We start from the raw sequence: 15295 nt of genomic DNA, 5'->3' as shown, positions 1-15295 counted from the left end.
AGAAAGCAAAGGATGCTCTCAGGCTGTGGCAGCGAGCAGGTCCCTTTCGCTCCTGCTGCCTACGGAAGCCTGGGCGGTCCAAAACGCGCTTCTTTCTTATTCAGCTCATCTGATACAAGAGAGTGATAATGTGATAACCTACTTTTCTCATCTCTCTTATCTTCATAATCCTGCATGTTCAAATGAGGAAATTACATTCTGGCTTTCCTACAACAAAGTTATTATTTCTGCTATTATAATTTTGGAGATAACTGTCAGGAATGCCCATTAAATTTTAAGCTCAAAAACATTTGACTTGCTATGGAATTTTGAGGAACTTCCATAGAAATTTTGGATAATTTGTTTGGATGTTCTGGGAGATTTACCTGGAAATGTTAAAGTATTTCCATGGAAAATTGAGTTACATGTTTGTATATTTTATATATTTAATTTTACTGGACGTTTTGGGGGGATTTTGATATCAATTATTTATTTACTCTTGTATAGCTTTTTTATATATTTGATGTATTTATTCATTGTATTTACCTATTTAATAGAGAATTTGGGAAATTTGGACTTTTGGGGTAGATAGGAAATTTTCAGAATTTTTCAAGGCAATTTGGAAAAATGTATTTGTCAATGTTAAGATTTTCATATTTCTGTTCTGAATTTTGGGAGTAACTTGATTAGACATTTTCAAGTATTGTGGAATGAATTTTTATTTAATTGTTTATTTCATTTATCTTATCTTAGCATTTTCATGGAAAATTTGGGAAATTTCTATGGATGTTTGGGGGAATTTGGACATTTTCAAGTTTTAAGGAAATTTGGGAAATGTATTTGAGTTAGATATGAATTTTCTGAGGGAACTTTATTTCTTTTAAGGTATTTCTTGGAAATCCAGGAAACTTATTTTAAACTTTTTTTTTGTCATTTGTAAGGGGATTTGGTTGGGTTGTCTTTAAATTGGTTGAAAAGGTTGGAGCTACTTAAAATCTACAGTTTGGGGGAATATTTCTCACATTTCATGAAATTTTGGGTGTAAATGCAAATTGAGTTTTTAGGAATTTGATAAGAAATTTTAGGTGGTTTGATTTTTTTATTGTTTTACTTTTTTATTGATGTATTTATTTATTCATTCATTCATTTATGTTTTAATTTGTGCATTTTCTAGGAAATTTGGAAAATGTATTTGTCAATTTTGGGAATTTTGAAAAAAAATATTCAAGAAATTTTGATATGACTTTTTAAGGTATTTTATAAAACTTTTGGAAATTTATTAGGAAAAAAGACTTGCATTTCTAGTGACTTTAGGTGGGGGTTATTTTTTTTTTTTTTTTTTGAAACTATGGGGAAAATGTTTCCTCATTTGCAATAAATTTTTGTATAATGCAAATTGCATTTTTAGGAATTTGATGAGAAATTTTGGAGAGAATTTTTTTGTTGTTCAGTTTTAATGCATTGTATTTATTGAATGTTGACATTTTAAGGTATTTATTGAGGAATTTTGGAAATGAGTTTTGTAAATTTTGGAGATTTGATATGAATTTTTCTGAGTAATTTGATTTGAGATTTTGTAGGTATTTCTTGAACATTTGGGAATTGATTTTGAAAGATTTTGGAATTTGATTGGAAATTGGGGTGGGGGTGTCCTTTAAAATTTTGAGGAATTTTTCTGGAAATTTTGGGAAATGTGTTTGGAAAGATTTTTTTCTTCAGTTTCATGGTATTTGGGAGATTGCAAACTAATTTATTTTATTTCTTTTTATTCTTTAAGAAAGTTTACTGGGAATTTGCTTGGATTTCTTGGTGAACTTTCTTGGACATTTTCAGCATTTAAATTGACTTTTTTTGTAAGGAAAATTGTTGTTGAATGTTTAGGCTTTATGATAAAATTTCACTGAAATATTTGGGAAATATTTAAGGACATTTAATAGCACTTTTTATGGGGTGTGTCAAAAATATGTTTAAGACCTTCAGAGATATTTAGGAAATTTCTTTTAAGTTTGGGGGAATTTGTGTGGATTTTGGACAGGAAAATTCTGAACTTTAGTGGAAATTTTGTTCATGCTTGCCTTAACAAGTCTTTGTGGTCCATCAAGAAGATATGAAGAAAAGGACTCCAACATTTCATCCTGACTGAAGATCCCCAACATCTGACCAACACACGGCCAAAACAGCTCAAAAACCAACACGACCCTCTGAAGATTTGCTAAAATCACAAAAAAACTAATCCCTATTCAAAGACAAGGCAGAGCTTTTAAACTTTTCAGGTACTACTTATCCTAAATAAGTGGGAGAAACTAAAAATGTATTCCAAACAAAAACTCAGATCACAGGATTTTATTACAGACACAAAGGGATCAGAAATATTCTAAAATTATGGCGTTATTTTAACATTGGAATTTTGAATTCATCAGTTAAACAAAACATTAAAAAATCAGGTGTAAATACGCTAAAATTTGTATGAAAAAGTAAGTTCTTACCTATATTTCCTTCTTTTCATAGTCAATTTTAAAATTCCGTATTATGGTTTGTATTTCTAGCTAGATAGTGAACTGAATCAGTTTCATCAATAAGGCAGATGTTGTGGTTCTCTGCACCCTCTAGTGGAAGATTTAAACATTACAATAATGCATGAGTATATTATCTCCTAAAGAGCATCACACAAGGCACTGTTTATTCAGTGAAATATTTAAAACCTTAAGTACTGACCAACCCAATCATGAATGTGAATCTCATTAAACACAAGCTCAAGGGTCTTGATTGGACAGTTTTATTCTCATTGACATTAATGAATCCAGGAGTGAGGATCTGTTCTTGTAATTATCATACACAATGTCAAAAACAATGAGATACTTTCTGATCACCATCACATCAACATAATGCACACAGAACCAACTACAGTCACTGAAAGCTCGAGGTTTGGTGTACAGCCTGGTTGACCAAAGGAATCCTTGGAGAAACATCTTAAGAGGAAATCCATCATCCATAAGAGCAAAGACGCTGCTCAGACACCTTTGGGAGGCCAAGTCTGGATCTATTTAAGACAACCTAGCTTCCCCAGTGTCAATGTTTACACTCATTCACGACTTTACAAGAGGGTCAGAGGAAAAATTACAAGAAAGACTTGAGACAACTCACAATCAGCCGTGGTCTGTCATCCTAAACATGTGGAATGATGCAGCAAACAGAAAGTGGTGACAAATACAAGCATTTCAACCTGGGTGTCCCAAGACGCCCAGATTTACAAGTCTTACTGACAAAACGATGAATTTAAAGAGAGAGAGCATTGAAGAGAGTGTTGCAGGTTATTCACTCCACACATTTATAAACATGAGCACACAAAGCTTCTCTTTAGGAATGTTACACAGCTAATGTGTAAAGATATACATTCAAAAAAATTAGATTTTGATATGAAAATAAAGAAATGTGAAGATCTGAAGAGGGTCATTTTTGCTGGTATCTAAAAAATGTGTATCAAAGTTAAATCAGTAGTTTATTCCTTATACTGCCACAGTTTATATGGGTAATGCTAGTAAGGAGTTTTTGCTTTGGGTAGACTTTGGCGCCCCCTGTGGTCAAAAGTGTACCTCTTTGCTGATCTTGTCCTGTACATGTATAAGCAGTGTTTTATGATTAGAAAATACTCTCCCGCTGAGCCCCAACACTCAAACATAACCCCTTCAAATTATCAATCATGTTTCTGATGGTTTTCTTTGATTAAATTGGTCATAAAGAGGCACCAAAATTAATTTCAGTCTGTTTTATAACCAGCTAAAATTCCTCACAGGAGAGAGGACAGAATTTTTTCTGAAAAGTAACTAAGTTTTGAATTATAACTTTGAAAACCACAGGAGAAAACCACACCAACAAAGACACAAGAGGGCATACTGGCTGCCAAGAGGCTCAAATGTTTGTGTCTAAATTAGCATTTCTTAGGAAAAGAAATGAGAGACGGGATGACATTTTCAGAGCAGAACTGCTGCTGTGATATGTCTTTATTTTCTCCCAAATAGCTCACTCAACTGTCCAGTAACCTTAATAACTATTCCAGATCTTCTTCAAAACTCGTTTTTCTAAAACGTCTCTATTCTACATCAAGAGGTCCAATGAATACTGTGTTTGGGCACCTGTGAGCAAAAGGACCGTTTCTTTATAAGCAAACAAAAGTTACCAAAAAAGGTGACAGACCAGGCTAACACAATGGTAAACACCCTCATGCTTCACACAAAAAGAAAAAAGATCACGTATCAAGCATACACACACACACTCACAAATATTTTCATATAGTCTAGTGAAGTTTTTGACTCATCATTCATGCCAGAGTAGGGAAAAAAGTCTCACTGTATCTGAGCACAACTTCATCCTCAAAACTATTGCTTCATAACATCGAGCTGATCTGTTGGAGACTCAATGCGCTGTAAAACACTGGCATCTGGTGATTTTTTTCCCAGTTTTCTTATTCTACATTAATATTTCCTCCACGAGAAGACAGCAGGGTGGGAGTGAACCACTCTTGCATGAATAATGGTTAAAAACAATCCCAGGCAAATAGAGACATTTAAATAATTTACGATGTATTTACACAATAATCCATCTTATTTTTCCAGCAGTGTGTTTCTGTCTTCTCTGAACGTGGATGCATCCTCTAGTCACCCATCTTTACTTTTGACGTCTGGAGGAAGAAAAGAAACCAGTCAGGACAGAATATCATGTAGAAAAATGAGTTGATCATCCTACAAACAACAAAGATCTGCCTAGATTTGTGTGAGAAATAACTACCATCTTTGCAATGACATCTCTCAGACAAACATGATTTCTAAAGGCGGATAATGAAGAAAGCAGCTCATCTCCCTAACCTGCAGAATGGCTACGATGACACCAAACAGGCCGATTGCACTGCCGAAGATCTCAACGATGAGGATCTTCACAAAGAGGCTGGCGTTCTGAGCGTCTGCCAAAGCTGCTCCGCTGCCCACGATGCCGACGCAGATGCCACAGAAGAGGTTGGAAAAGCCCACAGTCAGACCGGCTCCAAACATGGAGTAACCTAGTCAGACGGAAATCACATGAGTCAGACCTGTGTGAGTAATGCACGCTGAAACTTGTAGGAAAAAACAAACAAAAAACTTCCCGTTAAGAATGGAAAGTCAGTATTTAAGAATCTTTAACTACTACTAGCTTTAACATCCTAAATATGTGAATCCAGTCTTTCTCTGCATAGTATTCTGGATGTTTATTACATTTGGGTTACATAAATATTAGTATCTGTCAAAAATGAGTCCATTTTGTAAATTTGACGAGCAATACATACTCATACAAATTCAGACTCAACAGAGCAAGTCAATATTTTAGAACATTTTTATATTTGTCTGTAGCTGTAACTTACAACTTCCACATAGTCTGTTTGGGCCACATGCTCCTAAGCAGATTTCTCCCTTTCAAGTGAATCTTTAGAATTCCACTACATGCACCACAATCCATCTCTACAACGCGCCAGAAGTCCCACTCTGCTCAGTGTATGTATTGAGACTGTGGTGCCTGCTTCCAGCACACGTCAATATACACTGATTAGATCAACCAAAGCAGGAAGATACACATGGGACACAGACTATCCAGGTCATTGAGAACAGACCTGATGGGAAAGGGTGCACACTGTTGCCAATGGAATGTTGCAGTCACAGCTGATGTGGATTTTGCAGGGAAGTTAGAATTTTGCCTGGTACACCAGACCAACAAAACAGGTACCAGGATAAAATGTTAATAAGTGTTTACAAATTGTCCTTTTCGCAAGGCTCATCAAGCAGACAGTGCTTGGCAAGTCTTCTGTTTTTTTTTTCTTCAAATATCATTTTTGAAAATTCAAAACAGTAACTATCTCTCAGATTCTGCAATTTGCTCATCATGTACTGACTAAATGACTTTTGTCATACCTCAGGAGGAGGATTATGAAGACCCCCCCCCCCCCAAAGTTTTACAAAAGACCAATAAATGGTGGCGTTCAGATGTTTTTTGAAGTTGAGCCAAAATTTAATATCCCAGCTGTTAACTAAGGGTGCACTCACATTAAGGCCAGTTATCCCATACCATGCTGAAGCACACCCAAGAAAAAAAAAAACAACATTGATTACAGGAGTGCATTGTTTTTAAAACTTCACGGATAAGGTATTACCGTATTACGGTCTGTTGCTACTGCACATAAAACCCATACCATCGCACACCTCTTCCCTCCGTGCAGGGTCAGGCAAGGGTAACAAGTCTAAGCACAACACAGAGTACTCACACTGGTCAAATAAACTGGACTTCAGGGCTCAACCTTGCTTGGCCAGTACAGATTGCCTGTGCACCCAAACTCACTACCAACTGAGGAAGCAGCAACTTAAACACAACTGCTGCTTGCAAGGTAATTGCACTACAATAGATCCTTTCTGATTCATTTCACGTGTTAGAATTTGAAAATCTCTCAAGAAAACGTTCTTGTTATTGATGTTTAGATCATTTGAAATGGTGTTAGATTTATTTCTTGCTGCATTTTTTGGAAAGCATTCCCTCCCTTTACATTCACAGGCTCATTTCAGTTGTCTCACCAGCTTGGTAGTTCCTTGCTCCGATGGTCTCAGGGGTTGTTCCAGTGAATTTCTATAAATAAAAGATTATATTTAGAAACAAATAACCATCCTTGCTCTGTTTCTGTTGTTAAGATCAAATTAAACTCTTTCTGCCCCATATGAATAAGGCTCTAATTTATGTTTTGTCCCTGTGCAGGGCTCCTGTCTAAAACAACGTGGATATCTGCACACTTCTCTAATTCTTGGATCAAAAAAAGATGCTTATTGCTTACCTCAGCCATGTTGCTGATTACAATGGCCATGATGATCCCATAAATTGCTACAGCTTCACAGAAGATGATGCTACAGGGATACATAAAAAAGAAACAATCTATGAAGAGTGGGTTTTAAATTGGCATATTTGTTTTGAAGTTGCTACAAAGTGCCGCTGTAGACTAAACACAAGGTATCATCATGAATGCTAAGTGAAACTGTAAATAACTGACTACCCTGCCCGTCACTTATGGATCATTGGGGATGCAGTGAAGAGATTATGTAGATGTGAAACATTTCTTTCAATGGATGTTTTAATTTGACAAGTATTCACAGATGTTTTAGTGTTGCATTCTGGTACTAAATTACCACTACACTTGATCTACCTTTGTGAGGCACCAATATACAAGTATGTTTAGCTAGATAACACTGAGGCAATACATTTCAGCAAGGAAGAGACCAAAAAGGAAAGATGGACTACTCTAAAACCAAACAAATATGCAGTTTTAAAAAGATAACACAAAACTTGATTTTAAAAAGGAATTAAGCAGTTTGCTTCATGTTGAGTTAACCTACCTGACCAAATTCTTGGTTTTGATTCGTGGAGCCTTAACACCACCACCAATGATGCTGGAGCCAGTGATGTAGATACCCCTGAGAAGACAAACCACATGAATACAATAAACAGAAAATGAACTGGAGGCAGGAAAATTAGAAAGAAGCTAAAGTAAAAAATTGGAATTAAAAATGTTCTTTTAAACATTTTGCCTGGGAAGGAAAAACAGTTTGGACCATCTCTGAATACTTATAACACTGATGAATAAGACATGGTTTGAACAGCCTATAAAAGCTTCTCTTCATGGTCTAATCACTCAAGATATGCACTTTCAAAAGGGCAGCTACAAATTTATTGATAATACTCAAAGGAAAATAAAATATCCAACAGGACGTTGAGCCAGTAGGTAGTCAACAGAGGGATACTAAACGTGCATGCCTATCTCATGAGAAAATATCACTGCCTCAATGTTACTAAAGGATCTAACATTGCCTTCATGTGTAAATGTATCAGTATTTCCTCTACTAGAATGGCCCATGTTCAGTGTTCACTGGGGGGACAGCCATTATGAATGAATGGGAACAGGGGAAACTTAGTTATTTCAAGCTCTAAATGGACCTGGATGCTGCAATTATTATCAGAAAAGTTCTACATGTATTGAGCATGATCCCTGCACTTTACAAAACAGTGATTTTTACCACAGTTTAAGAGGCCTCCTAGCATCTAATGTCATCTGTTTCGCCAAATGAAGGGAGACAAGAGTCTTGATATATCATACTGAGTTAAGAGTCTAACAAAGGCCACTTCAATAAAAACAATATATATTTTTTTTTAATTTTATTTGTCAAGGCTTGACATAGTCATGAATAGCTAAAAAAAAAATAGCCTTTTTGGTAGCATGTCTCTAGTCAGAAATCACTTCCTACCCCCTACAGGAGATCTCCATTGCTGCATGACATCAGGAACCTTTTCAACAACTCTGTGTTTTTTAATTCTGGTTTAACTACAAGCAAAAAGAGTGTTTGTAACAAAAGCAGTGTAAAGCAAGGTCATACAAAGCCACTTTTGATTCCTCTAACAATGATTAGCCTCATATCCTGTCCGAGCAAATAATCAGGACTCAGATTTTCTACTGTAGAGAGCCTGACTAGCTTGTTATGTTTACATGAACTTTGTAAAATTTCATGATTAAGTTGATTAAAAGTAGGTGTTTTTCTGTAGTGTAGTATGATAGAACTCTTGTCATGGTTTTTGAGGCAAGTATACTGAATTTGATCCTCATTTTGCTAATTCTAAAAATCTTGGGCTCCACATTTACACATGATGCATCCACATTTGAAAAAGGGAAGGTAAGTCAACGTTTTCTGCCCTCTAGTACCACCATTACTGGGTCACACATTTACTGTGAGGACTCACCAGGCAGCTCCCACCACAGACAGAGAGATGGCCAGGCCAATGCCCAGACAAGCCCACATGAAAGGAGAAGTCTCTGTCAGGAACCTGCAAGAGAGGAAATACAGCTGATGATGATACACATTTATGGGGAAAAAATGCTTTAAGAAAGCAAACATTGATGTGTAACTTGACTGAAAAGGATTATTTTCAAATAGAAAAGAGGTTTTCTGCATGTGCTGTGTCTTTAGTGCTTGTAGAGAGCTTAAAGTTTAACTTTAAAAGTTTTTGTGCAACATGTTCAATCTAAAAAAAGCACAGTCCTAGTTGGTAGGGTTATCATAAATGACTTTCAACATCTGAAATATAAAAAACAATGTATAAATTCCAACAACTGGACAGAAACCTATCAACGTGACCTTTGCATGCTTCCTGTGTCTAACACATCTAGAAGGCTAGTTTTAAACACTGATTAGGTAAAGACCAATGAGACATACTGCTACTCCAGATCTGCTCCTTTAATCAAATGTGTTGTAACAATGCAGATGAAGATCTGCTCTTCCACTGTTTGCTAAAGCTCAGTGATTAAATCCCCTTAAATACCAATCTGCACAAAGTCAGAAGAAGCATTAAATTTACATCTTGTTTTTTAAATTTAGACATGACATTAAGATCTATCACTGCAGGCAGAATCATGATTCGTTTTCCACTTATGGACTTCCACAAATTAAAAGAGTTGACTTTGAACTGTCATGTGAAGACAGACAAGCTACACCCTGAAGATCAAGGCAGGCCCATTCCCTTGCAACTATTTAAAAGGCAACACTTTATTGAAGAGAGCAAGGCAGCACAGTGGCCTTTTTGCAATTATGCAACATAGGAAGAGTTAATATAGTTTAGTTGCCACAAATTTCAACACTTACAAGGGAGTATTTTGAGGAAGGCTCACAGAACGTACCAAACATTTTTCTTGTTGATAAATGTGTGGGTTATGGCCACGTATCAGCAAAAACAAGAAGAAAAAAAAACCCTACAGCCCAAAATTAAACCTTCATCTCTTTAAATTGTTAGAGACATGTCATCAACTTCTATACATGACAACAAAAACTCAGCCCTCTGAATTAAGTTTACTGAAACTGGGTGGATGTAAAGGACTGAAATGGTAAATGCAAGAAAATGTCCCCAGTACAACATATTTTCACTAATCAAGCAGCTCTGTCATGCTCCAAGTACAAACCATAACTGGAAGTCTTATTCCATCAGGGGAAGCCATGTTTCCATCAGGGGGTTCAGTTTGGTATGGTTTGGTACGCTAAACCCCAAAATAGTTTGCGTTTCCACAGACACCCGTGCTCTTACTCGGGTAGGCGGGGCTGTAAAGCATGCATGTGAAGTCACAGACAGCGTGAGTCTGCTGGTCCAGCAGCAGAGTTATAGAAAGGATGAGTGACAGAAATCAGTTGGGAATAAGCAATAAACAGCTTTATTTCAGCTGAAAGTGCTTTTTTAAAAAAACAACCACATTCTAATGATGTTAACCGCTGTCAGTACAGATCCTCAGCTGATGGAATACGTGCCCAGGGGCGGTCTGAGTCATAACTGTAAGTTAATATATGAATATATCTAGCGTATAACAGTTTATACGACAAAATATGAAAGTTTAGAGCTGTACTGTGAGAATTTGCCGCATTAAAAATAAAGTAAAAGTTCAGCTGGTGTTAAAATCAAGCTAGATTAAGTCAGAAATCCAGGGTGCGCTGATCTCGTTTTAAAAAAGTCTGCAGCCAGAAGTTTTAGAAGCCCGTTCAACGTAAGAAGTAGATTAATTACTAGTTTCAGAAGACAATGAACTGTTCTAAGGCTTCGTATTCACAAAACGTAAGCATTATTTTAGTTTCTCATCCATTGCAGATGGATCAGGCTGATATGAGCCTTCGGGCTCTGCTTTGTGTTCTTAAAAGCAGGTCCGGATAAACGTCAGGAAACTTGATTTGTAGCCAGATACCAATATCCATAGACTAGGAAACAGTTTGGATCTCCATCGAGTCCAAATATTTCCCATTTAGGCAGATATTAGTCCGTTTTTCTCTCGTTTTCGCCCGCTTCTCACAGCGCAGACTTCCGTGTTTGAAGCCCAGAGGCAAGCAGCTGAGTCGCGCACTGACGTGAAGTCAGATCAGCTCCTATTGTTGTGTGTGTAGGTCCACCTTTTTGGTACGGATAGGTAAGACTGGCACCCCTATGGAAGGGTGCCGAAAAGTGGGACGGTACGGGTCAGTTTTTTGGGACACTTTCCAACTTTTTCTCTATGGAAACGCAAAAAAAAAGTGTGTCGTCCCGCACCGAACTGAACCGAACTGCTCGGTGGAAACGACCTAAGAATATCCAAGAAAGTGTATAGTGCTGTTTTGGCCAATGTGCATTCACCTTCTGACGTGAGCTTTTTATCTAAGATTTCTTACCATGCCACATCAAAGCGGAATCCAAGGTCAAATATAGTATAGCAGATACCTGTGAAGACAGAAACATTAGCATTAGATATGTAAGAGGAGGAGGGTCAGACAGATGCATATTTGAAAGTAGGCTTGGTTGGAGTTCTGCTTTAGAGGGTTAGAGGGTGACTTTAAGCCGAATGTGTCCACGGTTTTCATGGTCCAACAAATGTTGAAACCTAGTAAATGTATTTTTCATTATCATGAAAAACTAATCACAGAGGCAGTCTAGGGGACTCCATTTTGCTTTGGCTCAGTTGTCATTCTGTCTTATAGTTATTAGGAACATACCAAATTAAAAACTAAACAAAAATAAACTAGCAGGGACTTCATAAATTTCTCCAATTTTCGCCAATAAACACAGCAATGTCTCAAACCGTAACACCGTCTGTAACAGCCATGTACAATATGAACTGTATTAACCTCCCTATAACCGAACTATACTATGTTTCAGAATGCACTTTTCATTTCTCCCACTTATTTGGGATCAGTAGGACCTGATAAAACTCAGCCTGATCTTTGAACAAACTGTCCAAGTTTTACACTAAACATGTCCACATAGCTCTTGCAGGTCCTATTGCTGCAGGAAATGCAGCACTGGTTTGGTTTTAAAGCAGATGTTTGGGCTGTGTGTTGGCCAGATGGTCGGTTGTTGGGGGGTCCTCAGTTTGTCAGACATGGCGTAAGTTATAGAGAGGGAAGGTGGAATATTTTTTCTTCTTATACTGATAATAGACAACAAGGCCTTATTAAGGACAAGCATCAACTGAATTTCCACTAAAAGAATTTTAGAACTTCTTGGATATTTTCCTTTCTAAGATCCACACAAATTTTGCTAAATTTCAAAGAAATTCCCAAAGATTTCAGTAAAAAATGCTTGAACAGATTTTTTAAGTATCCCATAAAAGGTACCCCAAAAGATCTTCTAATATCCCAGAAAGGTCTCACTAAAATTTTATCATTAAACTTAAACATTCAACTTTAAAAAAACCCCAAAACTATATTTCACTACCCAAAAAACTCCAGGCCAGTTCCCCAAAATTTCAAGAGAAATTCACCCCTACATTTCATATCCAATTCCCCCCCAAAAACTACAAATATATGTCTAAAAATTTAATGGAAATGACATTAGTATGCTCTAGATATCTGAAAAAAAAATCCTTAAAATTTTAAAAGGACATCCACACTGAAAAACTCCCAAAAATATACAAATATATTTTCCAAAACTTGTACAAAACTTTTTTCAAAAAATGTCAAATCAATTCCATTAAATTCTTGAACATTTTCAAGTTAATTCTCCCAACATTTCAAGCTGACTAGTTAAACTTTTATCGAGGTTCTGGACAATTATTTCAAAACTTTTCACAGCAGAAAAAATGACTAGGTTGTATGACAGTCTAAATTTTATGCCCTCATATGTACATGCAGGGTCTGAGGAGATTAATAACATTAATGCTTCCAATCTTGTTGAACTAAAGAGGTTGCGGATCACATATTTGTAAAAGTCATAAGGGGAAAATCTCACATATGTGTGATAGCTCACTCTCACGTGAAAACCGCAGCAGTTCCTGTTTAGGACCGTTTTAAATCAGTCAGCTATGACACCAATAGCTAAACAGCTAACGTTAGCTAAGCTGAATTACATGGTTTATGAAAAGGTTACCCATTATCCCATTTTGACTCTTGTGACAAAATATCTGAGACTAGTGAAAATACAAAGTAAATATATACGGCCAACGTTGGGTACGAGAGATAGTTCCTGCGGTTAGCTAAGCGGTGCTTGTCATTAGCTTGACTGAGGCTAAAGAGAAGCTAACTGATGCTACATCAGGTTGCTCGTCTCGGATACACGATAGTGCTACATAAAGATAAAATTTTGTTTTGTAAATGCATAATTTTCCACAATTGATTAAAAAATATATATCATTTGCTTCTAAATGCATCTCTATTTAACAGCTAGCAAAACAAACGAAAACATCCGCAGTCCCACGGTTTAGCCAGAGCCGCAATCATAGCTGTCAAACGCAAACAAACGAGTTTCAAAGAAGAAATAATGAGTAACTTTGAGATAACTGCTGTGTGAATAAAGGCGATAGACAATATCATTCATTGTCCTCACTACTGGAGTCAATATCTAGAAGAACTAGGATCTTACCAACGATTAATATGGTGCTCCAGAAGGCCAAAGTGACCCCAGTATACAGGATAGCGTGTCCGTTCATCATACACTCGAGCAGCATCTACCCGGCGGTCTAACCTGCTGGATAACAGAGATTTCTTTGGCTCAAATTAGATATTTGAAGCCAGAAATGCTATGATAACGAAATATTTCTGTTAAGAGAGGCACTGACGATCGATGGAGGAGAAGGAGCACCAAGGGGGGAAGCTGGAGGATGTCAGCTGATCAGGCTTGACTAGCATGTGACCGGGGAACTTCAGGGCTGCGTCCGGTTATTTTTACCTAGCCTTGTCAAAACGATTTTGCACAAGTGGGGATAACATTTTTCCGTATACTAAGTGTGATCAGACTGATGAGTTAGATCAAATTATTTAGGACTGTCCCTCAGGGACATATACAAGACAGAAAGGCGGAAATCTTCTCGCAGACAGGAGCATAGTAGTAGAGTGCGTCCTATTAGGCTGTGTTCCTTTACCTGCAGTGCGCAGAAAGGACAGTAGATGTCGCTCTTGCGGCAGTGTTTGAGTCACGACTACAAACCACTCCAGTGATTTAATCAAACTGATAAACCTTCAATTTTTAACTGGTAAGCACTGTTACTGATTTATACTTATTATCGCACTTGGTTGATTTTTCGTCCAATTTATATATTTTGTATCATCAAAAAATTATCATAAAAATGATTTTATAATTTTCCCCCTCTCTAATCAATTTCAAAGCCATTCAGAGAACTATCAAATTTATGTTCTATACATAATAGAGCTTAGAAAACCTAACATTTTTTTTTAAGCAACCCTTACTACAACCCTTGGTTGTGATATATAAAACACTGACGTCATATTAATGAGTTATCATGTGTTTTTACAATATACCAACTGGACTCCAGCATTTTATCAGGTTGAGATCCACCAGGGGGCGCCCTTCTCATACTTATTCTCCTGTGGATGTTTTTCCTTATTGAACCACATATGAATTTCTGAAAAGAATGTGGGAAATGTATAAAGAAAAAATAAAATCAAACTGATTGAATGGCTGATTTTAAGGGATTTTACAATTTTGACCTGAAATGTATTATTTATTAAGTTTTTGCAGGGTAAATTATATCAAGTCAGGCTTGAATTTCAGGAAAATTCAAAGATGGACAACATAAGAGAGAAAAGAACAAAACAAAGTAAAACAAACAAAGAAAATTGTTGTTATTGTTAAGACAGCAGCATAAAGTTTTAAATGCACAGTGCATTCGGAAGGCATTCAGACCCTTTCACTTTTTCAAATTTTGTTATGTTGCAGCCTGAGGCTACAATCATTTTAATTCATTTTATCTCTAATTAATCTACACCTAGTATCCCACAATGACAAAGTGAAAACAGAATTTCATCTCTCCCTGTCTCTCATATATATATAAATATATATATGTGTGTGTGTGTGTGTGTGGGCATGGCACATTTGCTTTTCTTCGTGGCCTTACAGTGCATGTAGTCTCTCCATCATGCTAATGCAAAAAAGCAGCATCACTTACTTAAGTACATGTAAAAAATGTATGCAGAAAACAGAACATTGATCTTATTTCATAACCTAGCCTGTCAACACTTACATCAATGTATGCAGTTAAAAAGACAAGTTATCATCCTAAATACAAGGTCTTATTCAAGGCCACAGTTCTTGATTTCAACATCCCCAGAGCTCACAGTCAGTAAACAGGTAAATACACGGCATTCTGTTAAATAGCCTGAAACCAATTTTTTTCACTTGTTGGTCATGCTGGATGCATCCTCATGCTCCATCATTCAGTATATATAAACTATAAAAACTGCCATGGAAACAACACTTGCAGTCTTTATTTTATAAACATTTATGCATGGGATGAGGTGCA

At 36.6% G+C, this 15295-nt stretch overlaps 1 protein-coding gene across 2 annotated transcripts; it reads right to left on the bottom strand.

Annotated features, from left to right (window-relative positions):
- Positions 1–2739: 2739 nt before the first annotated feature.
- atp6v0b (ATPase H+ transporting V0 subunit b) lies at positions 2740–13642 on the bottom strand. Of its 2 annotated transcripts, XM_041804103.1 has the most exons (9): positions 13595–13636; positions 13399–13500; positions 11214–11262; positions 8776–8859; positions 7380–7457; positions 6824–6893; positions 6570–6621; positions 4842–5032; positions 2740–4657 (listed from the first exon to the last, which is right to left on the bottom strand). In XM_041804103.1, the coding sequence occupies exons 2-9, from the start codon at positions 13481–13483 to the stop codon at positions 4631–4633; spliced, it is 636 nt and encodes a 211-aa protein (XP_041660037.1). In that variant the 5' UTR covers positions 13484–13500; positions 13595–13636; the 3' UTR covers positions 2740–4630. The 2 variants fall into 2 exon arrangements, with proteins under 2 accessions (XP_041660037.1, XP_041660036.1); XM_041804102.1 differs by having other exon boundaries at positions 13399–13642.
- Positions 13643–15295: the final 1653 nt, after the last annotated feature.

This window comes from Cheilinus undulatus, linkage group 13, assembly GCF_018320785.1.
Source record: "Cheilinus undulatus linkage group 13, ASM1832078v1, whole genome shotgun sequence".
Taxonomy (NCBI): Eukaryota; Metazoa; Chordata; class Actinopteri; order Labriformes; family Labridae; genus Cheilinus; species Cheilinus undulatus.
Note: the sequence above shows the minus strand (reverse complement) of the source record. Positions and strands in the feature narration are given on the sequence as shown.

Excerpts from the sequence above, each read along its gene's own strand:
- atp6v0b (XM_041804102.1), bottom strand. The coding sequence starts at position 13,483 with ATGCTGCTCGAGTGTATGATGAACGGACACGCTATCCTGTATACTGGG. Across the intron at positions 7,458-8,775 it reads TCTGTGGTGGGAGCTGCCTG|GGGTATCTACATCACTGGCT; the intron begins GTGAGTCCTCAC and ends TTGTCTTCTCAG. Across the intron at positions 5,033-6,569 it reads AGCAAGGAACTACCAAGCTG|GTTACTCCATGTTTGGAGCC; the intron begins GTGAGACAACTG and ends CCGTCTGACTAG.